Here is a 25,531-nt window from a genome sequence, read left to right as displayed (position 1 = left end):
TGGTTTGCTCACACTTTTTTTCATTTTTTATGCTTGTAGGTTCTCCAGTAAGTCTGGAATAACCAGGCTCCCATATTTCTGTGAGTTTTGTCAGCTTTTCCCACTACACCCATTCCAAATCAAATCCCTCATCAACTGCTTCACCTTTTTTAGGAATTTGGTTTCCTGTATATTCCAAAAGGCCTGTCCCGCAAATAGAAATTAGGGTATGATGCACATTCTCAACACTTAGAGCCATTTTGACTTTATTGTTGACCACACTTGTAAATGTCTTTCTGTTTTTTTTTTTTTTTTTTTTTTTTAATCTTGTCCAATATTTTCTGGTATGTTATTTTTTATTAATTGTCTTACCAGTACTCCTAGCCATATTCCCAGATATTTCAATTGTGTGTCCCACATCCCTTCCTTTACCTCTTCTCTGCTTTGTATCTCCATCTCGCCTACTAAAATAGCTTTAGCTTTGTCTCTATTTATTTTATAACCTGGTATTTCCCCAAACTTACTTATGCAGTATTTTCATGAGGTTCTGTTTGTATTTTGGGAACAACAATAAAATATAATCTTTGTACAGGGTCGTCTTTTTGTCTGGCCCATCCCATAGATACCCCTTATACATTCTTTGTCTTATTTTTATAACCAAAGGTTCCAAGTACATTGCAAATAAGAGTGATGGCAGCAGGCAACACTGCCTCATGCCCCTCTGCATTTGTATTTCTTCCAGTCTTGCTCTAATTTTCACTTTGGCTAATGCCCCCGATATAGTCTCCTGATCAGGTTAATCTAGTCTTCCAGTAATCCCCATCTTTCCATCACTTTGTACATGTACTGCCAGGCAGCCCTGTCAAAGAACTTTTCGATGTCTAAGAACACTAGTGCCAATTTTATTTCTTTTTTACTGTGCTTCCCTTATTATAAACAATAAGTTACTCATATTGTCTGTCACCCCTCTTCCTCCTACAAGACCTGTCTGATTCTTCTGGATCCACTTTGGGAGCTTCCTCACAAATCTTCCTGCTTATATTAACATGGAACACTTATAACCATGGTTTAATATTGATTTAGGACAGTATAATACAGGAGACCTGGGGTCTTTTTCACCTTTGTGTATCACTAGAATTATTTCCTGTCTTCATGTATCCACAGTGAGACCTCCTTCCATGATTTCATTCAATAGACTTACTCATCTCTCCACAACCTATCCCTTCCTAATCTCCCAGATTTTAATCAGTATTCCATCTGAACCCACTGATTTCCCTCTATCCATTCTTGCCCAAGCCCTTTCTATTTATTGTCTTTTTTTATGGGAGCAATCAATGCATTTCCTTCTTCTACCATTACCTTCTGCAGTATTGGCCACTCCCAGTCCCTGATGAGGCTTGCATCCCTGATCTTCCCCACTGTATAAACTCTGATAATATTCTCTGAAGCTTTCTAGGATCTCTTGTATACTATCTTCTATTTCCCCCAATTTCTCTTCTCCTAATTTTCTTCACTTCCATCTCCACTTCTAAATATAGCTGATAGCACCTTGGTGGCTCCTGGATTATTACTAAAATATAACCTCTCTACAGCTATTTGCTTATCCCAAATTCTTTCATCTTCCCAATTTTGAATACACTGTTTCAATAAGTTCTCTTTGTCACCTCTCTCGCTTTTTTACTCTCCCTTCTCTGTTTCTGGTGCTCTGTTATTTCCTGTAACATCCTAGTCCTTATGGCCTTTCTTTTGAGTTTCTTTGTCTGTTTCCCATTTCTGTACAGCCATCTTTACATCTTCTTTTATTTTACCCCATTAATTTCTTTAAAAAATTTGGGAATCTCCAATGTGGCTATAGTTTTTAACTCCCCCCTCTTTCTGAATCACTCCACTACCACCAGAGCATCAGCCAACATCATTATGGGCATATCTCTATTTCTCTTACAGTTTGTGTAAACTCTATCTTAATATAAATCTATCTAATCTCGCCCAGGTCCTGAAACTGTGTGAATAAAAGGTATAGCTTCCTTCTTCCCCTGCCTCGTGCTTTATATCCCAGAGGCAGCCCATCTCATTATTCCTATGTAGTTTCCTAGAAATCTGATTTCTTTAGTAACTTTCCTGCTTCTTGGGCCTTTATTGAGCTAGTGTCATAGTCTCCTTATCACCAGAAGTATTCCAGTCTGAAATCTACTTATCTCCATCAGAATAGCCCTGAGTGTCCTTACTTCTGTATTTGGGTGGACGAATATTGACACAGATCTTCACTTCCTTCAATTGAACGCTCCCTTAATCCCTTCAAATCACCTTTTCCTATCCTCTATCTTGTCTTCTCTTTCCAGTGGCCATCCTTGTTTTACCAATACACTTACACCTGCTTGTTTCTTATTTCCCCATGATGAAGTTGCCACTACCCTGTATCCCCCCTTTTCAACTTTTTAATTTCCATTTCTGGTAGATGTGTTTCCTGAATCATTCTGCTAGTGTGTTGTATGTCTCATATAGCTTAGTACTTTATCTTTCTTTGTTCTTGCATCCACTCCATTCACATTCCATGAACTTACTTTTATTTCCTCATTCCCCATTTTACCTACAGTCTTCCTCCCTTTCTTCTTCCCATTCTTTCTGTCCTGAACATTCTCCTTGAATCCTAGTTCCCTGTCTCATTCCTCTTTGAATCTGTATCCCAGTGCTGTCACTTTTGCCACTCAACCCCCCCCCCTCCAATTTCTTATTGAAACTTTTCCTAATTATGTACAATGTACAACTCTACTTACAGAGATACCCTCCTTTTTAGCCATCACCATTCTCTACTTGGTATGTGTCTCCGTTGGTGCACATCCTCTGTCATCACTATGACAGTGCTAATATTGTACAACAGGTGTGCACATACTTCGGTAACTTCTATCTGTGCCTAGCTATTCTCTTTCCCTTGATTTTCCCATTTTTCTCCTCTAATCTGCATGCTGGTTTTATCTGCTTCATAGATTCAGCAGCTATCTCTGTCTTACTGTTTTATGCTGCGATCTTTGGGTGCACTTCGCCATTTCCTGCCTACCCCAACTCTGTACTCCATCTGGTTTTTATGCTGTCCATACCCTTGAATCTCCCCTTTCCTGCTTTCAATTGTTTCTTCTCCTTCCCTATTTTTCTTATATAAAACTCGGTTCTCAACTTTTCTGGGAGGGACTGTATTCCTATACAATGTCCCATCCCTTCCCCCTCCATACCTAAGTTCTGATTTGTCCTTGTGCATGTGTCTGCTTTGTTATGCCCATTGTCAGCGATCATGCATCCTTTAGCTTCCCTACTTTTCAGTTTACACTCTTTTCTCACCTCTCTTTTTACATGTCTCTTCTCTCGCTATTCCTACTTTAATCTATATTCCTCCTGGGCATCACCTTCTTCATTAGATATAATTTACATCATGCATCTCATCCCTTCTCCCTGGGACCTTGTGCACATAACCCAGCCTTCTACTTGATGTACATGCATATTCTTTCCTACCTTCATCTTCAAATGGGAGCCACTCTGGAGCAACTCTCACTAAGTATATGACAATGGAAACAGAGAAACAAGAGAAGAAATGTCCTTGTTTTGTTAAAGAATGCAAAATAGAAAGTAAATTGCATATATTTATTTTATTTTATTATTTATTTTACATTTGTTAACCGGGATGGTCCGACTGGATACATGCCCTTTTTCAGCGGAGGCCCGGGGAGAAAAACTCCAACAGAGTTACATTGAATAATTAGGTACAGTAAATGAGCTGAAAGAACTTAACAAAAACATAGGCTATTTACATACAAGTACAAGACTGCCATTACTATTTCTGAGATTACTACAAATGTAACATTAATAACATATTAGCAAGGACGGTAGGCAGTATAATGACATAGAGTTAGACAGGATACATATTTCTTTATCACAGTATACAAAGTACTTATCATCTTAGCTAGTTGTTTATGTTTTAGTTAATGGCACAGAGCTAGTCTGGGTTTGAGCAAGGACATAGCCAGTGTGACTTGAAGTGGAGTTTTAGACTATTTTTGAATTGACTTAGAGAAGTTGCAAGCGTGATGTTATTTCGGAGAGAGTTCCATATTTTACCAGTGGTGTTGGCAAATAACGCGTCACCACCTAGGTTGAGAGATTTAGTTGTTTGGACAAGGAGTCTGTTTGCTGAGCGAAGGCAGCTTAGACTGGAGTAGGGAGTCATTAAGTTTTTTAGTGCTGGAGTATTCTCAGGATGTTTAAGGATTTTGAAGGCCTCTATGAGTTGGGACTGGTGAAGAAGGTGTGGGAATTCTATCCATCCAAGCTTTTTCAGGTTAGTACAGTGGTGTGTTCTGTAGGGTAGGCCTGTAACGAACCTGGCAATGTGATTATAGCAGGATGAGAGCTTGGCCAGATCAGATTTGTTAAGGTGAGTGAGGACAGGAGAGGCATATAGTAGGGTAGAGAGAATGTGTGAATGGGCTGTGGCTGCCCTGGCATTCGGGGTAAGGAAGGCTTTAATTTAATATAGGGTCCCAAGTTTTTTGTTGACTGACTTAATGGCTTGGTTGATATGTATATCAAATCTGAGTTTATTGTCAATGTTTACTCCTAATAGCTTTGTATAGGTGTCTGGGGAGATGATGGTCCCATTATTGGATTTTATAGTGAAGTTTTCAGTCGGAGATCTATTGGTTGGGTAGAAGAGAAGTAACTTGGTTTTGTTTGGATTTAAGATCAGGAGATGGTTGGCAAGCCAGTTTTCGACTTTGGTGAAGCTATGTTGGGTGGTAGTTAGTAGATTTGCAAGAGAGGCATTGGAACATATTATAGTCGAGTCATCTGCATATTGAATGCAGGTGGCTTCAGGGATGACTGTTTGGATGTCGTTTATGAAGACTGAAAAGAGGAGAGGTCCTAATATGGAACCTTGAGGAACTCCTATGGTATTTGGTAGTAGGCAGGAGAGCTTGTTTTGCCACATTACTGCTTGTTGTCTCCCAGTGAGGTAAGCTTGAAACCAGTCAAGGGCTGGAGTATCTAGATACAGGGTTTTAAAGTATATAGAAGTAACTGATGGTTTATCATATCAAAGTGGTTCGATAGGTCCAGGAAGAGAGTGGAGGATATTTTTTTATTATTGCGGTTAAGATTAATGTTTTCAGTAAAAGAGAGGAGGGCAGTGGTTGTACTATGATGGGGTCTGAATCCATGTTGAGAGTCTGTGAGTAGTTTATTTTGGGTTAGATAGAGCATTAGTTGGTTGTGCATGCACTTTTCCATAATTTTGGCAAGTGGTGATAGTATGGCTATAGGTCTATAGTTGGATAGTTCTGTGGATGAACCTCCTTTGTGGAGTGGAATAACATAGGATATTTTCCAAATTGAGGGATTGAGGCCTCGGTTATGGTTCTGTTAATTAGGATTGAGATAGGGTAGGCTACGACATCTGCAGCAATTTGCAGGTATTCAGCCGGCAGAAGATCGTCTGAAAGGGTGGTTGGCTTCAGTTTTTTCAAAAGGGATCTGATAAAGGATGTGGACACTGGCTGGAAGTTAAAAGAGAGTGGTGAGTTGGGTATAGTGTTTATAGAAGTGTGGGGAGGAGAAAGTTGGTTAGCTAATGACTGGATGGTTTCTGTGAAAAAAGTATTGAATGAATTGGCTATATCTTCTTGGCTCTTGTCAGATAATGTTCCTGGGGTCGGAGTAGTGGATTTGCCTGGTTGGAGAAGTTTATTTATGCCTGCCCAGTACTTTTGAGGGTTATTCTGATGTTTATGTTGCAGATTGTAGAAGTAATTTTTCTTATCTAGTATGATGGCTTTTTTAGTCTCATTTCTAAGTTGTTGGAATTTGATACAATCTAGGGGTAGTTTGGTAGTCGCCATTTATCCCACGCTTTGTCTCTAGTTGTTATTTTGGTTTTGGTGTCTGTTGTTAGCCAGGGTGCTAGTTGAGTTTTAATTCTTATTGAGCGTTTAGGGCATGCGAGTCAAGTATAGTAAGGAATGAATTGTTAAATGATGACACTGCCTCATCAAGGGGAAAGAACTTTAGTTTTGTCCAGTTACATGATTTGAGTTCAAGTTGAAATTTAGTTGGGTCAAAGTTTTTCTTGGATCTGATAGACCTATAAATAGGTAAGCTTGTACAATTAATTTTGTCTTTCATGATGTATGTGAGCAGGTGATCACTAAGATCATTAGGGAGAGTTCCAGACATATAGTTCTGGGGATGACTGTTGGTGAGTATCCAGTCTAGTATACTCTCTTTTTGGTTATTGTTACCTGTACTTGTGGTAGATGATATTATCTGAGAGAATCCATGTAGGTTAACAGGGATGGGGTTGGACTGTGCTGTGCATTGGTTCCAGTCAATATTAACATCGCCCAGGACAATGGTTTCTTGAGGGTAGTTGTTGGCTATCCAATGTAGAATTACCTCTAGTGTTTCTACATTGTTCCCAGGGGGAATATAGGTGACAATTAGGTTAATGCCCTTATGATTATTTAGTAGAATTTTTAGAGCTAGTATTTCAGCGTTAGAGACCTGGGGTGGTTGTATAGGGTTAGTTATGATGTTAAGTGTGCTATTATATAAGACGGCTATTCCACCTCCTCTTTTCTTTACTCTATCTGCCCTAAGTATATTGTAACCAGGAGGCAGGATCTCATTGTCTTTGGTTGATGGGCGGAGCCATGTTTCAGATAGACACATTATGTTGGGGAGGTATGTGGCTAGTACAGCATGCAGGCTATGTATCTTATTGTTTAGGCTTCTAATGTTTAAGTGGCATATTAGGAGGGAGTTGACCAGTCGGTGGGAGAGTGGTGGGCTGGTAGGATTTTGAGTTAAGGTTGGGCCTGGATTAGGATGGATGTCCCCATCTTTGGTTATTTTTTTCTTAGATACGCTAGTAGTCTAATAACTTTGAATAGTAGTTTTAGTTCATATTTGGATTTTGGTGTTGATTGGAGTGGTTTTTTAGAAGCAAGTGGTTGGAATTTATAATTTTTGGGGTAGTGTAGTAGTGGGCAATTTCCGCAGTCAGTGGAGGTAGGGGGATCTTGGTTTGGCATTTTGGATAAGAGAAACCTACGAATGTGAGATTTTCATAGCTAGTAAGAAAGTATGGCAGAATTAAGAGTGGTAAGATAAGAGGAAGGAGTTTATAATTATTTATAGACATGTTATATGTCATCAATGGGTGGGGTCAATGTGCTTCAGAGGAATAGTAGTGGTTAAACAGTAAAGTGGGGGAATTGGAGAGGAAGTTGTGTAGGTTGGAGAGGAAGTAGGGGTGTGGCCTAGTGGCTATAAATGTAGACACAGTGGGGACGGGTGGGATAAGGGGGCAGGGAGGGGAGCGAAGCGAGCCCGAGCGAAGCGGAGCGGGGCTAACCCAGTCCCAGTTTTTGGTCCTATGAGTGGGGTAAATAGTCTGATAGTGTAAGTAAGCAGATTGGAGTACAGGCTTGAAATTCAACATAAACATATACAGTTGTAAAATGTCTAATACAATTCAACATAAATAGGCATTTACAGTTGTAAAACACTTACTGGAGAGACACTGAGCCTTCATGGGGCCTGTAGCAGAGTGGGTTGTAGTTTTACAAATGGTGCCTGCCACAGGTAATATTTATTAACTCTGGGATTGTCTTAAGGTAATAAACAGGGAAGGGGAGGGGAGAACAAGGGTGTATGCAGGCAGTTCTTTGTACTGCTGCTAATGAGCCAAAGCAAGGCAAGTATGTGTTAAGAACAATCACAATTGACCAAGGACTGCTCTGAAACTGTAAGTCTTGTCTTAATTTCTCAGGTGGAAAACCAGGATAACCTTGTATCAGTAGGCTACTGTGGTATAGTTTAAATAAACAAACACACAGTATTGATCAGTTATTGATACTATTTGCTAACAGAAGGGAATAAGAGAAAGTGGAAGATGTGTGTGTGTGTGTGGTGATGGTGGGGGGGGGGGGTTGCTTACAGCCAAAGCACAGTGCTCTCCAGGGGAAAATGAAGATTGGCTCAAACAGTTAGACACATACTCAAAGTTAACTGTAGCTGTTTGCAGACAGTTCAGACCCGGACTGCACTTTTCTTATAGGAATGTTAAAGGTGGTACCGGAGTTGAATACTTAAGAGTGGTGTTAGGTTCAAAGTTAACTGTAGCTGTTTGCAGACAGTTCAGACCCGGACTGCACTTTTCTTATAGGAATGTTAAACGTGGTAGCGGAGTTGAATACTTAAGAGTGGTGTTAGGTTCAAAGTTAACTGTAGCTGTTTGCAGACAGTTCAGACCCGGACTGCACTTTTCTTATAGGAATGTTAAAGGTGGTACCGGAGTTGAATACTTAAGAGTGGTGTTAGGTTCAAAGTTAACTGTAGCTGTTTGCAGACAGTTCAGACCCGGACTGCACTTTTCTTATAGGAATGTTAAAGGTGGTACCAGAGTTGAATACTTAAGAGTGGTGTTAGGTTCAAAGTTAACTGTAGCTGTTTGCAGACAGTTCAGACCCGGACTGCACTTTTCTTATAGGAATGTTAAAGGTGGTACCGGAGTTGAATACTTAAGAGTGGTGTTATGTTCAAAGTTAACTGTAGCTGTTTGCAGACAGTTCAGACCCGGACTGCACTTTTCTTATAGGAATGTTAAAGGTGGTGGGAGATATTTATGCTTTTACTGATACAGCAGAAATTAAATGGATTTTTAGACTTGGAGGATATTTAGGCTCCGGTCTTAATGATACTATTTCTATTAAACCAGCATTAAAGGCACGCTACCATTACGATATCATTCATAATAGACCCAAAAAAACTATGCAGAAACACGGAAACGCCAATGTATAAAAAAAGACAATCTTTATTGTTGTAAGTGCTTTCACACCCTTCGATGCTTCATCAAACAACATTATGCACATAAAAAATGCAATAAATACATTCCTATAGGTTCAAACGAACCAATAAAAACTCTCATCTTATTAAGACTTTGTGCAGATTTAAAGTAATACACCTAAAATAACACATACAAAAAACATAAAAGAAATAAAAAATTAAAAACTAATAAATGCCCATTTCATTATGGAAAGCAACATAATCTCACTTTTTAATTAATTTGCGTGCCTTTAATGCTGGTTTAATAGAAATAGTATCATTAAGACCGGAGCCTAAATGTCCTCCAAGTCTAAAAATCCATTTAATTTCTGCTGTATCAGTAAAAGCATAAATATCTCCCAACCTAATATTTCCATGTATAACCTGTACTATTTGAAATGTAAGTAAATGTGTTTCACCTTCTAATATGGTATGTTTAGCTAAAGCACTATGTAACAACTCTTTTCTGGTACAATAGGTATGGTCTCTTATACGTTCATGGAGTCTTCTATTTGTTTTCCCTACATAAAATTTTGAACATATATTGCATTGAGCCAAATAAACCAGATTTCTGGTGTTGCACTCAGCCTGTACTTTAAAATGCCAAATTCGTTTGGTATCAGGGTGTACAAACTGCCCAATCTCATTGATAAACTGACATAAATTACAGTTATTACACTTCTTAGTCCCTCTTAACATAGAACATTCAACCTGCTGAGCACTAGGGTAACACAAAAGTTGTTTAAGTGTGCTCTTATTTTTGTATACCACTCTAGGGTGCAACCTACTACTTCTCCAACAGCATTGTCTGTATGCAGAATATGCCAGTTTTTGTAAAATATAGTTCTAATATATTTCACGTCAGAACTATACGACAAGACTACTGATATACCTTGTGGTTGCCTACGATTCGACCTCAAAGATGTATCTGCAGAGGAAAAATAGGGTCTGGCACTACCTTTTCTCTGTTTCATAGTTACACTTATGGCTTTAGATACAGTTTTTTCTTCATAGCCTCTCCCTATAAACTCTGTCTTCAGAGTTTCCAAATTCTTGTGTAGGATGTCATTATTGCATGTCAACGTGGCTACTCTTAAAGTCTTCCCATGCACTACACTAGAAAAAACATGCTGGGGATGCATGCTAGTCCTGTGCAGAAAGGCGGGACAGTAACATTCTTTCCGATATAACTCTGTGGTAAAAATGCCTGCACTATTTATAGAAACCATTACATCTAAAAACTCAATGTTGGTAGATGATAGTTTATATGTAAAACTCAAAAAAGTATTGCTATTGTTAAGTTCTTCTATAAAACTCAAAAGGGGATCTTCATTACTGTTCCAAACAAAAAAACATCATCTAGAAAACATCTATAAAAAATAAGATCAGTGACTATATGATCCATAATATTAGAATGTTCCCATTCTGCCATAACTAAATTTGCGTAACTATTGGCATGGCTGGTTCTCATGGCAATGCCCTTCTGTTGCTAATAGTATGCTCCCCCAAATACACATTATTTTCAAGTATAACCTCTAACATGTAGCATAATAGGTGAATGTGTTTATCATCAAAGCAACCATCCCTTGTTAGATAGCTCTTGACCATACTGATGCCTTCAACACTGGGAATGCAGGTGAAAAGAGCCTCAACATCTAAAGTAATTAAAATTGTGGATGAATGAGTCCCTTTACCAAAATCTATATATAAATCTTGCAGAAAATATTCAGTATCTTTCAGCACTATAGAATATTTGTCGAGAACAACTCTTAGCTGTTTATCTACATAAATAGATAAAGGCTCAGTAAGCCAACCAGAGCTAGATACTATCGGTCTAAAACTAGGAAAAGTCGTGTTTTTATGAATTTTGGGCAATCCATACAATTTAGGCACAAGTGGAAACTCTACATTAAAGTAGGTTTATAGATCACGAGTAATGAGCCCCATACAAAGGCATTCATGTAGAATGGAAAGCAACATAATCTCACTTTTTAATTAATTTGCATGCCTTTAATGCTGGTTTAATAGAAATAGTATCATTAAGACCGGAGCCTAAATGTGCTCCAAGTCTAAAAATTCATTTCATTTCTGCTGTATCAGTAAAAGCATAAATATCTCCCAACCTAATATTTCCATGTATAACCTGTACTACTTGAAATGTAAATAAATGTGTTTCACCTTCTAATATGGTATGTTTAGCTAAAGCACTATGTAACACCTCTTTTCTGGTACAATAGGTATGGTCTCTTATGCGTTCACGGAGTCTTCTAAGGTGAATGGGACTCAGAGCCACATTATAACTGGTTCCTGGCAAGTAAACTATTCAATTATCTAGTGATTCAGACTTTATGAATATTTTACCCTTTATGTGTACGGACCAACGAACATTTTTTAAAGCAGGGACTTTTGCTTAATGTTTGCAATTAGGGTGGATTCCAGGGGATTGCTGGATTTATAAGTTGTTAATCGGCCTTCTGGACATAACAAGTGTTGAAAACTGTTGATGTAATCCATGATTTTGTTATATGAACATTTTTGGCTTGGTACGCCGTTTTTTTGGTGGACGCCATCTTGCAACAGAGGTTCAGAAAACATAACGGCTTCATCACTTGGTAGTGGGGCCTATTTGGACTTGCAGATATTACGGTGACTGAATAACTGTTCCTTTGAATTATCAGGAATTATAACACTGTTTAAAACTTTATTTGAAGTTTGCACGGATGATGCACTGAATTCTTTGTCTCTATATATAGAATTACTTTATTATTGGAATAACAATTTATCAATTGGATTAATATCCTATATATTAGTGTTTTTGCACTTAATATATTATGATTGAAGGTTGCACCTATTTTTTGAATATGACTATAATGCTGATTATACATAACATTTGGTATATAAGCATATTGGTGACACTACTTAAGGTTTTTGATGTATACAATCTAACTATATATAGGTCTTGTTTTTTTACAACAAAAATGCTAAGCTTTATCAAAATTATATATTAATTGGGGATACAAACTGCAGCCGTTATTGCTGAGGTTGGCAATTTTTACTTTGTGATTACTTTTCAACTTCTATTAATGTGGAGCTGTATGCCTATATTTTTTTAGAGTCAACATAAATTAAGGAGTATGCATATTAGGATCTGATTTTGATATATATGGTTGGTAATAATATGAGCCTACTAGTTTCATACGAGAGTGTGTTGAGCAGATGGAAAGAGTACTTTAAGGGGTTGAGGAATGAAGAGAATGAGAGGGAGAGAAGGTTGGATGATGTGCGAATAGTGAATCATGAAATGCAGTGGATTAGCAAGGAGGAAGTAAGAACAGCTATGAAGAGGATGAAGAATGGAAAGGCTGTTGGTCCAGATTACATACCTGTGGAAGCATGGAGGTGTTTAGGTGAAATGGCACTGGAGTTTTTAACTAGATTGCTTAATGAAATCTTGGAAAGTGAGATGATGCCTGAGGAATGGTGAAAAAGTGTTTTAGTACCGATTTTTAAGAATAAGGGTGATGTGCAGAGCTGTAGTAACTACAGAAGGATTAAACTGATCAGTCACAGCATGAAGTTATGGGAAAGAGTAGTGGAAGCTAAGTTAAGAAGGGAGGTGATGATTAGTGATCAGCAGTATGGTTTCATGCCAGGAAAGAGCACTACAGATGCAATGTTTTCTCTGAGAGTGTTGATGGAGAAGTACAGAGAAGGTCAGAAGGAGTTGCATTGTGTCTTTGTGGATTTAGAGAAAGCATATGACAGGGTGCCTAGAGAGGAGTTGTGGTATTGTATGAGGAAGTCGGGAGTGTCAGAGAAGTATGTAAGAGTGGTACAGGATATATACGAGGGTAGTGTGACAGTGGTGAGGTCTGCAGTGGGCGTGATGGATGCGTTTAAGGTGGAGGTGGGATTACATCAAGGATCAGCTCTGAGCCCTTTCTTATTTGCAATGGTGATGGACAGGTTGACAGACAAGATCAGACAGGAGTCCCCGTGGACTATGATGTTTACAGATGACATTGTGATCTGTAGTGAGAGTAGGAAACAGGTGGAGGAGACCCGGGAGAGGTGGAGATATGCTCTAGAGAGAAGAGGAATTAAGGTCAGCAGGACTAAGACAGAATATATGTGCATGAATGAGAGGGAGGATAGAGGAATGGTGAGGATGCAGGGAGTAGAGGTGGTGAAAGTGGATGAGTTTAAGTACTTGGGATCAACAGTTCAAAGTAATGGTGAGTGTGGAAGAGAGGTGAAGAAGAGAGTACAGGCAGGATGGAGTGGGTGGAGAAGAGTGTCAGGAGTGATTTGGGACAGATGAGTACCAGTACAAGTGAAAGGGAAGGTCTACAAGAGGGTAGTGAGACCAGCTATGTTATATGGGTTGGAAACAGCGGCATTGACAAAAAGGCAGGAGTCAGAGCTTGACGTGGCAGAGATGAAGATGTTAAGATTTGCACTGGGTGTGACAAGGACGGACAGGATTAGGAATAAGTATATTAGAAGGTCAGCTCAGGTTGGAAGGTTTGGAGACAAAGCCAGAGAGGCAAGATTACGTTGGTTTGGACATGTGCTGAGGAGGGATGCAGAGTATATTGGGAAAAAGATGCTAAGGATGAAGCTGCCAGGTAACAGGAAAAGAGGAAGGCCTAAGATAAGGTTTATGGATGTGGTGAGAGAGGACATGCATGTGGTTGGTGTGACAGAGCAAGATGCAGAGGACAGGAAAAAATGGAAACAGTTGATCTGCTGTGGCGACCCCTAACGGGAGCAGCCAAAAGAAGAAGAAGAAGAAGAAGTTTCATACATTATGTCTTGGTTTTCAGCACATAAAATCAACAAGAGGAGATAGGAAGTTAGCTTATGAGTGTACTGCAGGACTGAGTTGAGACGAAAGTTACATAAAGATTCACTTTTGTGCTGAAAGTTCTTGGTCTTCATATGGTGAAGATTATGCTTTACAACTAATTAGAAGTGATTTAGCAGAGATGAATGTCGGCTATTTTTGAATCAAACATTTGTGTTTGAATTATTAAGAACTTTTAACAGTCATATTCCCAGTCATTGCCTCAAACTATTTTTTTCAGATTCAAATCAATCTCAAAGATCTACTGGATTTTATTTTCGTAAATTCAATTTCATACCTCCCATGGACAAACACATCTTAGTCTTCAACGAATGTGTGCTTAAGGATCTGCACTTTAACATGAATGCATACACTAATTATAAACAGAATCTTACCAAACAAGAACGGGATGTCTTACATAAACTCAGCAACAATCATGACCTGGTTATTCTACCAGCAGACAAAGTGGGGGCAGTGGTCATCATGGACTGGAACATGTATGAAACAGAAGCAATAACACAACTGTCCAACAATAAATTTTATATGCCTATGCCCCTGGACCCAACATTTAGGTTAAAACAAGAAATTGATGCCTTTATAAAAATGGCACAGGAGGAAGGGATCATTGATCAGAGGACAAGTTATCAATTGACCATCCAAGATCCTAGGTCGCAATATCTATACCTACTCCCCAAAATACATAAACATCCTACTAAACCACCAGGGAGACTGATTGTTTCTGGTCAGGGATCCTTGATGGGACCACTATCTGCTTTTCTTATGGAATACCTACAACCACTTCTTCCCCTGGTCAGATCCAGAATTAAAGATACCACCCAGTTTCTTAATATCATAAATGACATACAGTTGAAACCAGGTTGGCTTCTATGCACGTTGGACATCACTGCCCTATACACAAGCATCCCACATTGGGCAGGATTGGAAGCCATTCAATTCTGGCTCAACAAAGCTGATTTATGTACTCCCGGTTTTAACACTCTTCTTGTTTGTTTAGCTGAACAGGTTCTTACTAAGAATGTTTTTTACTTTCATGGGAGATGTTATTGGCAGCTAAGAGGTACGGCTATGGGAGCGTCCTTCACTCCCATTTATGCAGACCTCTTTATGGGCTACATCGAAGAACAATTGATATATAATGAGAACCATAATATATTCATAGATAAAATGGACATTTGGAGACGTTATCTAGACGATTGTTGGATGGTGTGGAGGGGGGATGCTGGATATGCAGAAGAATTTGTAGAATACTTAAATGAAAATAAATGGGGGATACATTTCACACTTAACTATGATTATAAAGAAATCACAGTCCTGGACATTCATATTTTACATCAGGTTGACCACACACTTGAAACTGACGTTCATAGAAAATTCCCCCAATTTAACACCTTACTACATGCTTCCAGTCATCACCCCCACCACATCATCCAGAACATCCCAAAATCTCAATTTCTACGCATTAAGCATATATGTTCATCAGATGTAGCCTATAACACCAGTAAAAATGATCTATCTCAATGATTTCCAAGTAGGAGTTATCATACAGATAATATCAACAAGGTATGCTCTTTCACCACTGAACAAGACAGGAAGAATTTGTTAACTTATGGTAAGGGATCCAAGAAAAGGGATGGACAACCTCCCCTACTCATTCCTTTGGTTACAACATTTGGATGCAGTACAGATGGCTTTAAAATCATTATCCAAAATCATTGGAACATCCTGTTGGCCAATGAGAAATTAGCTGGGATGCTTTCCCCACAATGTCTTTTCTCTTATAGAAGAGGCTGTACCATTAATTCCCATTTAATGCACCATAAACATCTTACCACTATTACTACACAACAAGTTACTCTCTTTGGGGATAAGTTAGTGGGCAGTAACCTTTGTGGTCATTGTAGCTCTTGTATACATGTATGTAAAACAAAGGAATTCACCAGCAGCAACACCCCACATATTTTTGAAATCAGATGCTTCAGCAACTGTAATAGTGACTGGATCATTTATATGACCACCTGTTTTTGCTCTGCTTTTTACATAGGGCCATTAAAACACAGAATCAGTGAACATTTCAGTGATATAAGAACTAAAAGAATTTCTAATGTTCTTTACAAACATACAATGACCCATGCCACTGCCAGATTTCAATTCACAATTATTGATAAAATCCAAGGACATAAATCCAATAAAGCAGGTTGGCATTCTATATTAAATAATAAAGAATCTGGTTGGATTGTCAGGCTTGGGGCTCTGTTTAAGCCTGGCCTCAGTGAATTAAGTTAATTCTGGCATGTACCAGTCAGCTTTGATTATGGTTTACCTTGGTACTATTTAAATGTATAATGAATTCATGTCAGTTAATGCACTGAAAAAGGCTGTAAATTTTGTCTAAACCGGTATGCTGCTTTGTGCTGTTTTGTCATATTAAATCCTAAATTTATCTGTCTCCCTGGTGCTGGACATTTTTTTGGTGTTTTTGAAAACTCGTCATGTACCAATACACTTGCCCAACGTTTCCTGGAATTCATTAATTCCAATGTCCTGGACCAGCTCATTCTTAACCCCACAAGAGGTAGCAACATCCTGGACCTGATCATTACTGACATGGGCAACTGTTGCTCTACACCAATAGTCAACTCCTCCCTGGTTAGATCTGACCACAAACTAATCACCTTGGAAATCCACATCCCTCCCACCCCACCCCACCCCCCCCCTCCCCTGCAAAGGTAACCACCATGAAAAACAGAGGTGGCTAACTTCACGGCACCCATGCAAATGGAGATCAGTTGCATTACCACCAAATCATACACCAGTGCACTGTATGAGCACATACACAAATGCATGGATCTCGCCATACCCAACAGAACCAAGATTCTCTACTCCAAAAAAAGGAAGCCAATCTGGTGGTCCCCTGCCATAAACAAACTGTACAACAGAAGGAGGAAACTGATGTAGAATAAGATGAAGCCCCAAGACTGGAAAAACTCCCTTATCAGCCTCAACAAAAAGTTGTGATCCCTCATCAAATCCTCTAAAGCTAGCTATGAAAACAGAATTTTAGCAGATAGTAAAGACAACCACAAGGCCTTCTATAGTTACGTAAAGAATCTCCACGGCAATACCCAGATTTGCTGTGAGCTACTGCAGAATGGTACCTCCTATACCGAGCCAACAGATATTGCCAATATACTGGCCGACAGATTCAGTGCAAAGTTTACCCCTCTCTCCCCAAGGGACCAGTCACAATACCAGTAGATTGCCAGGCACCCAGTATTACTGCTGCACAGGTTAAAACAGCACTGTCCAATGCCAAGAACACAGCTTGAACTGGCATGACAGCTGTGTGCCCTGTTCAATCACAGCCTCACCTCAGGCTTTGTCCCTACCGAATGGCACACTGCTACAGTCATGCCTCTCCACAAAGGAGGAGCAACTACACACCTTGGGAACTATCACCCCATTAGCCTGCGAGTCTGATATGCAAAGCTATGGAACGCATCATCATGGACCTAATAAATAAGGATATAGGGAATCTCCAAACTCTGGATCACGCACAGTTTGGTTTTGTGAAGGGTAGATCATGCCTGCTTAGGTTGGTCAACTTCTTTGAGTCAGTCACCAGAGCTGTGGATGAAGGCAAGGTGGTTCATACAGCCTACCTTGATCTGGCCAAGGCCTTTGATACCATTCCCCACTCAGGAATCATAGAAAAACTCACTAAGCTAGGCATCAACCCCTATATCATTAGGTGGGTTGCAAACTAGCTCACAGGGAGAACCCACGGTGTGAAAGTAGCTGACTCCAAGTCAGACTGCAGACCAGTCACAAGTGCAGTCCCACAGGGTTTGGTCCTGGGCCCTCTCCTGTTTGGTGTCTACTTATCTGAAGTCCAGGCCAACACGAAGGGACTCTGGCTGACAAAGTTTGCAGGTGATTTCAAGTTGGGAGCTATTATTTACTTCTCGAGTGATGTTGACATCCTACAGAAAGGCCTCACTGAGACCAATGACTGGTGTTAGAACCATGGCCTTAAACTCAATGCCAAAAAATGTGTTGTTATCCCCTTTGGGAAAAACCCGGTTCCCATGAATTACCACATTGATGGTAGTCCAATGAACATAGAAGGCGCTATAAAAGATCTGGGAACACAGGTTGACAACAACCTCTCTTTTGACCACCACATTGCCACTGTGGTCAGAAAGTCCTTCTATGTGGCACATCACATTACTAAGGATTTTGCATCCAGGAAGAAAGAGGTCATTGTCTCCCTCTACTCTTCCCTCATTAGGCCAATTCATTGAGTACAATGCCCCATTTGGCATGTACCTCACTAAACATCCACAACAACTGGAAAGGCTGCAAAAGTATCTCACAAAGAGGATCCTAGGCTTTAAACATTTGTCCTATATGGACAGACTAAAAAAACAACTCCAACTATTCTTTGTCTCATATCGCCTACTTAGAGGCGATCTCTGCTTGACCTACAAAGCCATGTTTGACCCAGCTCTGTTAGAAATGCTACATCTAAAGAAATCCCAATCCCTCCGCACCACACGCTCCAGTGACCTCAACCTCATTGCCACAATCAACAGAACATGCTGGAGGGACAGGTTCATAACCCAGAGACTGCCCATGCTCTGGAATAGACTTCCCATACATTTCTAACAGAATGCCTCACTGGCCGTCTTCAAGGGAAATTTTGATGAGTGGATGGGAAATAGAAAATTCACCCCAGGGATCACTACAGTGGCTTTACTCGACAGAGGCACTGGGAACTAAGTTCGGGTGGCACAATGCTAGGGTAATCCTATGGACTAGGCTTGTAAAGACCCCAGAGCCCAGGCCCCTATGAACCTATGAACCTATACCCAGTTTTTTGACGAGCTCATATTACTGAGATGAATTCATTCCTCTTTCTCCTTGAATGATAGGAAAAATCTTGTTCCATGATGACCCTTTCATTCCCTATTTGCAACATCCTGTCTGGTTGCTGTATGAGCTGAAGGATCTTTTCTCTCAAGGGAAAAAGTTTGAAAATGAGCTATTACTGGTCTGGCTTGCCACTCTCTCCATATCTTGGTTTCCATGTAGTTCTAAGGGCTTTTTCAGTCTGTATATATTCACCATTTTGCAGTTAGGTCCCTTGTAGCTCTCATTCAGTTGTTTCTTTCAATTTTTCAGGTATGCCAGTGAGCTTTAGATTTTCCATGCAGGCTCTCTTCTCTGCATCAGTAGCTCTGTGTTCCAGGCACTTCAGTCATGTTTTTGCCACTTCTACACATGCCTTCAGTTCTCTATTTTCAGATATTATCTCTTATACTGATAGTTTATTTTTATTAAATGTGTCTCACTTCTATTTTTTTCCTGAGTGGTTAAGTTCTCTTATAAAGACATTTTCCTTTCTCTAATTTCCAGTCATATGGTTTCCAAAGTTACCACCTCTGTTTCAGATTTACCTAATTCAGCCATTGTTGTTTGTTTGAGCTCCTTCTCCTTCTTGTTTTGGGACTTCTCTTTTATTTTAAGTTTGTATTCAATTAATCTAATTTTACCTTTCTTAGTTACAATTCTGGATGGCTAGGCACTTCTAAATTACTTTAACACTGTGCCCATGGAACATTGCATGCTGTTCTCAGAGCAGTACCATACAGGAAGTCCCCTTCTCCTTGTAATTATGTACATTCATGTCATGTCATGTTCTGTCGGTTTCACTTTTCCTTTGCTGAGAATATTCCTAGTGTCTGAAATTGTCCTTATAACTACATTCTTATATACTCTGCAGTTTTAGTTAACATATACATACTCTTCAAAAAATGATTCTCAATTAATGTGCAAGTTCTTCAAAAATGCTCATGGTTCACTAGATATCAAATGGCCTAACCAAAACTGTGCACAACAGTACCATCACCTCCATACCTCTAAAGCCAGCCTTTTATGGTTAAGAAACGTAGCACATTCGTAAATGGTGCAGGGTGCTTTAGCTGCAAATTATTGCGGTTGAGACCACTTGCTACCCATACTCCCAGTCCCATTTCATCCAAATATACCTGCAGCTGTCATCCACAACCATCATATATCTTCTCTTTGAAAGGCCTGCCCTTGAATACACCAGTGTACTTTCTAATTTGAGTATTACCGTTGGCCTGTACTGTGCCTTATAATCAAATCACAAAATACCACTTGTGGAAGACTGCAGTTTGCATAGTGTCATCATTTCACTACACTGCAAATGGCTTTGCTGCAGATGCAATGCTTTGGTTTAGTTTTTAGGAACAAAGAGAAGAGAGAAAAGATGAGCTTTATTTTTGTTGCGCACCTCTTCCCGTTTACCGAGTTTGTGTACCCTCAGAGTTAGTATGCATTGAGAGTGGGGATATATGAAAAAAAACCCTGCAAAAAAATGTTATAGAGCATAAGATGATACATTTTATTATTTGAGTGTGTGGAGAAACATATTATTAGATGTTTTAGTTGTGATTATTCATGTGTCTACTAACTGAGATGTGATAAATCATAGTAAATTCTCTTCTGGTATTAGGCTGTCATATCTTCGCCTATTTCATCCATTTATTTAGATCTTCTTGAATAGCTGCACAACCCCCAGTCATGGCAGCTATGCTTAATTTTGTATCATCTGAATCTAAGTTAGTGCTTCTTTACTGTACTATTATGTCAAAAATATATGTATTAAAATTATGAGCTAGCAATGAGCTCTGAGGAGCTTTCCTCAATATTTAATTTTACTCAGTGCGTTATCCTCATCACAGGGCTCTCCTACCCAGCACTGCTCTCTGGTCCCTCCCGCTCACAACCAGTTAATAACTTTGTGTTTTCAGGACACTGAAACACTTCCCAGCATGACATCATGAATAGTTCAGTGACCAAAATCCTTTTGTAATGTGCATGACGTATTACAGAGATCATCTTTAAAATAACACTTTATTTCTGTTAAACTTAACTATGCCACAGAAATGCACTTGAAAAGTTGAAATGTCAATGGTAAACAATATGCTGCTTTTGCATGCACATTTTAAACTCTCGAAACTTTCTAGCACAGGTTATCATATAATATACTGAGTATATTCAGAGTAAGGTTATCGTGCTTCAATTTAAATTTAATAAAGTATTAAAGTAAATTGGTTCTGTTATTTACACTACATTCATTTGAAAGTGCTTTTTAAATGAGATCATGAATCGCATTCAGATCTTGGCTGGAATATGGCAGACCACTTCCAGTTATGGATGAACTATTTGTTAACTGCACAACATAATTACCTGACAGGTTAATAACCTCTTTGTTTTGTTTTGTTTCTGTGTTATCTGCAGGTAACGCCGAGGTGTGCACACCTGAGCAGTATAAAGAGTGTGCGGATCCAGCTCTAGGTATGCAGAATGTGTTCACACCTTCCTGTTGTGTGCCTTGTGTGCTGCTGATGTACAAATTATTTTTCAAAAATATAAAATGAGTAAGATCCGTGGAAAGGCACATATATCTACATGCAGTTTGAGTTCAGGTGTTAGTGTGGCATTCTGATCCCACCTCTAAATTAATTTCATCTTGTGTAACTTTTTTTCTACATTTCCTTCACCCAATTTCTTAGGCTTCCTGCCTGGAACACCTTGGTGTACTGGTGAATATTATAAATACTTTTAACACATGAAAAGAAAGTCTAACATTTCATCTGTTGAGGAAACTAGGAAAGTGCAATTCTGTAGTTATATTTCCCACTAGTCGCAGTAAAGCTTTTATCATTCTGAGGATCACGCTAAATGTCCTCTAACTTTCAGTGGATTCTCATTAAACTAAGTTAATTAAATAATTTCAGCATTGCATAGAAATTATCCACTGTTTTTGGGAAGCTTGATAAAAACAGTAAAGCACAATCAAACAGACAAATAACAGGTAATCACATTATCATGCTACCAAATCTTGATCAGAAAAATGTCAGACAGTGTCACCTATGACGTTTTATTCCAAATACTTAGTACACTTAGAGGCACAATGCTAGCATCCAGTTTGCTAAAAATTACATGTAAATGAATAGAATTGTTGCATATAGAACAAATGTTTCCTATTTAGTAAGTTTTCCTTTCATAAGAAAATTTGAGATCATTTGCTTGCATAATTTTATATTTACATCAGCAAGGATATATGGTAAAGACTAGTTCATAGGTTCATCGGTATATACTAAGCTAATGACCATTTATAAGCCTAGCTATGTAACCAAAATATATCCCACAGACTATTTTACCTTAAAGGTTTTTTAAAGGGTTGTATGTTGGTTAGATCAATATTTAACCGGTGCCCCTCTCCATCAGAGACATAGCTGTCAGACTAGAGGTGAATTTCCAATTTCCCGTCTACTAGTCCAGATTACATTTGAATAGGGTTAGGGAAGGGCTCTGCTTCACATGGATGGGAAGCCTATTCCAGAGAATGGAAATTCTCTGAGATACATACCTGTTCTTCCAACATGTCCTATTTAAATCGCAAGCAAAGTTTAAATCCTTGGATCTAGTAGTTCTGATGCTGCTCATTTTGTGAATATGCAAAAGGTCCATCAGGGTGGGATGCAAGGATGTCTCATATGCAAGGCATAAATTGCCTGTCAGCAGTCTGTAGGAAACACAGTATAGGAATAAGACTTCGAGTTTATCTGCATAGGGCATTATGTTTACACCCTGTATTTTTTCTGTGAGTAATCTCTCTGGACATTCCAGCTGTTGCATGTGCCTGGTCAGGTACAAACTCAATGGGCCTAGAGAGGACTGATTGAGTATAGTGACACAGTGACTTCCCTTGGCCTAGATGCCAAGCCCTTACTTATAAACTGAGTGACATAGAATGGTTTTCTTATTATCTTTGACACGTTGGTTGAAAGCCAGGTTACTATCTACATGTGTCCCTAAATCACTGACTACTGTGTCAACTTTTAGGGGTGTTTTATTAAAGAAGTGGTCTCCATGGGTGTCCAACTTCCTAAAAGGTACTATTATGCATTTCTTGGCATTAAGTTTTAAGCTATGGCTTTGGCACCAGTCATCTGTCTGTGTTAGACCTTCCTGTAAAATGCTTGCATCTTGGGAGGTTTCTGTGATTGCTCCCATCTTGCAGTCATCTGCAAACTTGACATTGGCCTTGAGTTCCAAGAAACAGATGCCAAAGAAGAGCAGACCCATCAAACTGCCTTGGAGAAGTCTACAGATTATTGGCCTCCTTGTGGAGGTGGTCTCTCCAATCCAAACTTCCTGGTTCCTACCTGCGAGCCAGCTGGCTATCCAGCAGGTTACACAAGGGTTTTATACCTAATTCCATGAGTTTGTTTACAATATCCAAGTAGGGATTGTATTAAATGCCATGAATCTAAGTGGAATACTGAAGATACACAACAACTAATAAAACCAAAACTTCAGTTGTATTTCCAATGCCCAATCAAGGATTTCCTGACAACAAAAAGATAATATACATATAATTAACTCCACAACACTTTTTAGCGCTTTTGTTTCCTGACTGAAAAGTTCATTAATTATACATACAGTTTAAATACTCATCCATAGCACCTCATTGGACTAAGAAACACAGTATCACATATTCGTAATTGTTTCTTAAAACTACACACCTAAAACAAAATTTTAACACATTTGTCAACCACATTTATAAAAACATGTTTGCATATTTATACATTTTTTTTTAATTTATACAATTTTTTTAAAATACATCTTTAAGTGTCTACTGTGACTTAGATTATTTATATTTATTAAATTTTATATGGCAACTTCAGTTAGACGCCTGTGTTCCTCCTGGACTTAATGACCATGTCTCGCTTACCCCAGCATTAAAACTGAGAGCTAAAAATATTAAATAAATATAAATTATCTAAGTCACAGTATACACTTAAAGATGCATTTTAAAAAAATTGTATACATTTTAAAAAATTGTAGAAATATGAAAACATTTTTATAAATATGTTTTACAAATGTGTTAAAATTTTGTTTTAGGTGTGTAGTTTTAAGAAACAATTATGTATATGTGATACTGTGGTTTTTAGTCCAATGAGGTGCTAGGGATTAGTATTTAAACTGTATGTATAATTAATGAACTTATTTTGATGAAGTTTCCGGTCAGGAAACGAAAGAGCTAAAAAGTGTTGTGGAATAAATGATATGTATATTATCTTTTTGTGATCAGGAAATCCTTTATTGGCCATTGTATTAAATGCCTTAGCTAGGTCACGGTAGGCAGTGTGTACTGTTTTGCCCTCATCAAATAGCCTTGGTGACCTTCTCATAGAAGTCCACCAAGTTCAGTAGACATGACCTGCCTTTGACTAATCCAAACTGGTTTGGGTCCATTGTCTGAAGGTTTCCTTTGTTATTGTTAATCATTTCCATGATAATTCTTTCCAGGACTTTGCATATGAGATTGGTCAGACTAGAGGATCTGTAGTTCCTGGGATCCAGTGATGGCCAACTCTTGCGTAGAAGAAATAATCGTTTCTGTCCTCCATTTGCATGACATGAAGCCTGTGTGGAGGCTGTGGTTGAATAGTTACACTGTAGCTGTATTCTAGGCTTCAGAAAATACCTTTAAGACATGCTCCCCACTGATAGTTGGAGGGGTTATGTTAAATGGCATTTCCAGGGGGGTGGCTGGGTTGGGGTGGTAAAGTTGAAGCAATTGCAATAAATTGCAATATGAAGTGAGAGCAAAAAACAGGGTTATGACATATTTAGAAAGAGAGTCAGGTGAGAGAAATAGACTGAAATAAGGATGTGAGTGAAAACGGGAGAGTAAGGAGGCATAAGGTATGAATAGGTACTTGCTCATATTTAGGGATATATTTTATCCTGGGGTTGAGCAGGAACAGAGCCACATGTTGGCTAGGAAGTCTTTGAGACTGGAGGGAGGGTACTGACCTGATAAATAACAGTAAGGAGTTCCAGGCCCTAGCAACATGCTATGAGTACAGATCGTGCCCAGAAGATTTCATAGCTTTGTGGACAGAGAGGAGTTTTTGGTCATTAAATCATATTGACCAATTTGGAGCATAGTTGTGTAGAATGGTATTTAGTGCTGGACAAGCAGGTGGATAATTTTATAGGAGGTAAGATGCTGTGTATATGTTAGTTCATAGGTTCATAGGTTCATAGGTTCATACTAGGCTATCTGCCCTAGGGCATTTATAAGCCTAGCCAGAGTGTGTTTGGCTTTCCCCACCCATTATAAATTAATTTTGCTATGCCCTTTTTTGAGGTTAGTATACTGTGCCTCTGTCTAACAGTGACACAGAAGTGATACCCGGGGTAAACCTACGATCTCCCATCCACTCATCCAGATTCCTCTTGAAGAGAGTCAATGAGGGACTCTGCCTAACCTGGACTGGGATTTTATTCCAGAGTGAAGGGAGCCTCTGGGTTATGCATCTGTCCCTCCAGCATGTCCTATTTATTTCAGTGCTGAGGTTCAAGTCTCTCGAGCGTGTAGCTCAATGGGATTTGGATTTTCTGAGGTGCAGCATGTCCATTAATTCTGGGTTGGACATGGCTTTATACGTCAGGCACAGATCGCCTCTGAGCAGGCGGTATGCCACTGAGTAGAGCTGGAGTTTTTTTAACTGGGCAGCATATGGCATCTGTTTGAGCCCTTTGATCCTCTTGGTGAGGTACTTTTGGGGTCTTTCCAGTTGCTGCAGGTGTCTGGTAAGGTACATCCCAAAAGGGGCATTGTACTCAATTATGGGCCTGATAAGGGATGAGTAAAGAGGCACAATGACCTCCCCTGATCTAGATGTGAATCCCTTCATGATTAGGTGG

The 25,531-nt window shown here is 39.1% G+C and overlaps 1 protein-coding gene across 1 annotated transcript in view; it reads left to right on the top strand.

Annotated features, from left to right (window-relative positions):
- Positions 1 to 25,531, top strand: part of ASIC3 (acid sensing ion channel subunit 3) — a 522,157-nt gene that overhangs the window by 236,407 nt on the left and 260,219 nt on the right. The window contains exon 5 of the mRNA XM_044066319.1: positions 21,044 to 21,100. Within this exon, the coding sequence (XP_043922254.1) occupies positions 21,044 to 21,100 (57 nt within the window). The remainder of the gene's footprint in view (positions 1 to 21,043; positions 21,101 to 25,531) is intronic.

This window comes from Protopterus annectens, chromosome 3.part1 (assembly GCF_019279795.1).
Source record: "Protopterus annectens isolate FY-2018-M chromosome 3.part1, PAN1.0, whole genome shotgun sequence".
NCBI lineage: Eukaryota > Metazoa > Chordata > Ceratodontiformes > Protopteridae > Protopterus > Protopterus annectens.
The sequence above is the reverse complement of the archived record's forward strand: the minus strand, read 5'-3'. Positions and strand labels throughout refer to the sequence as shown.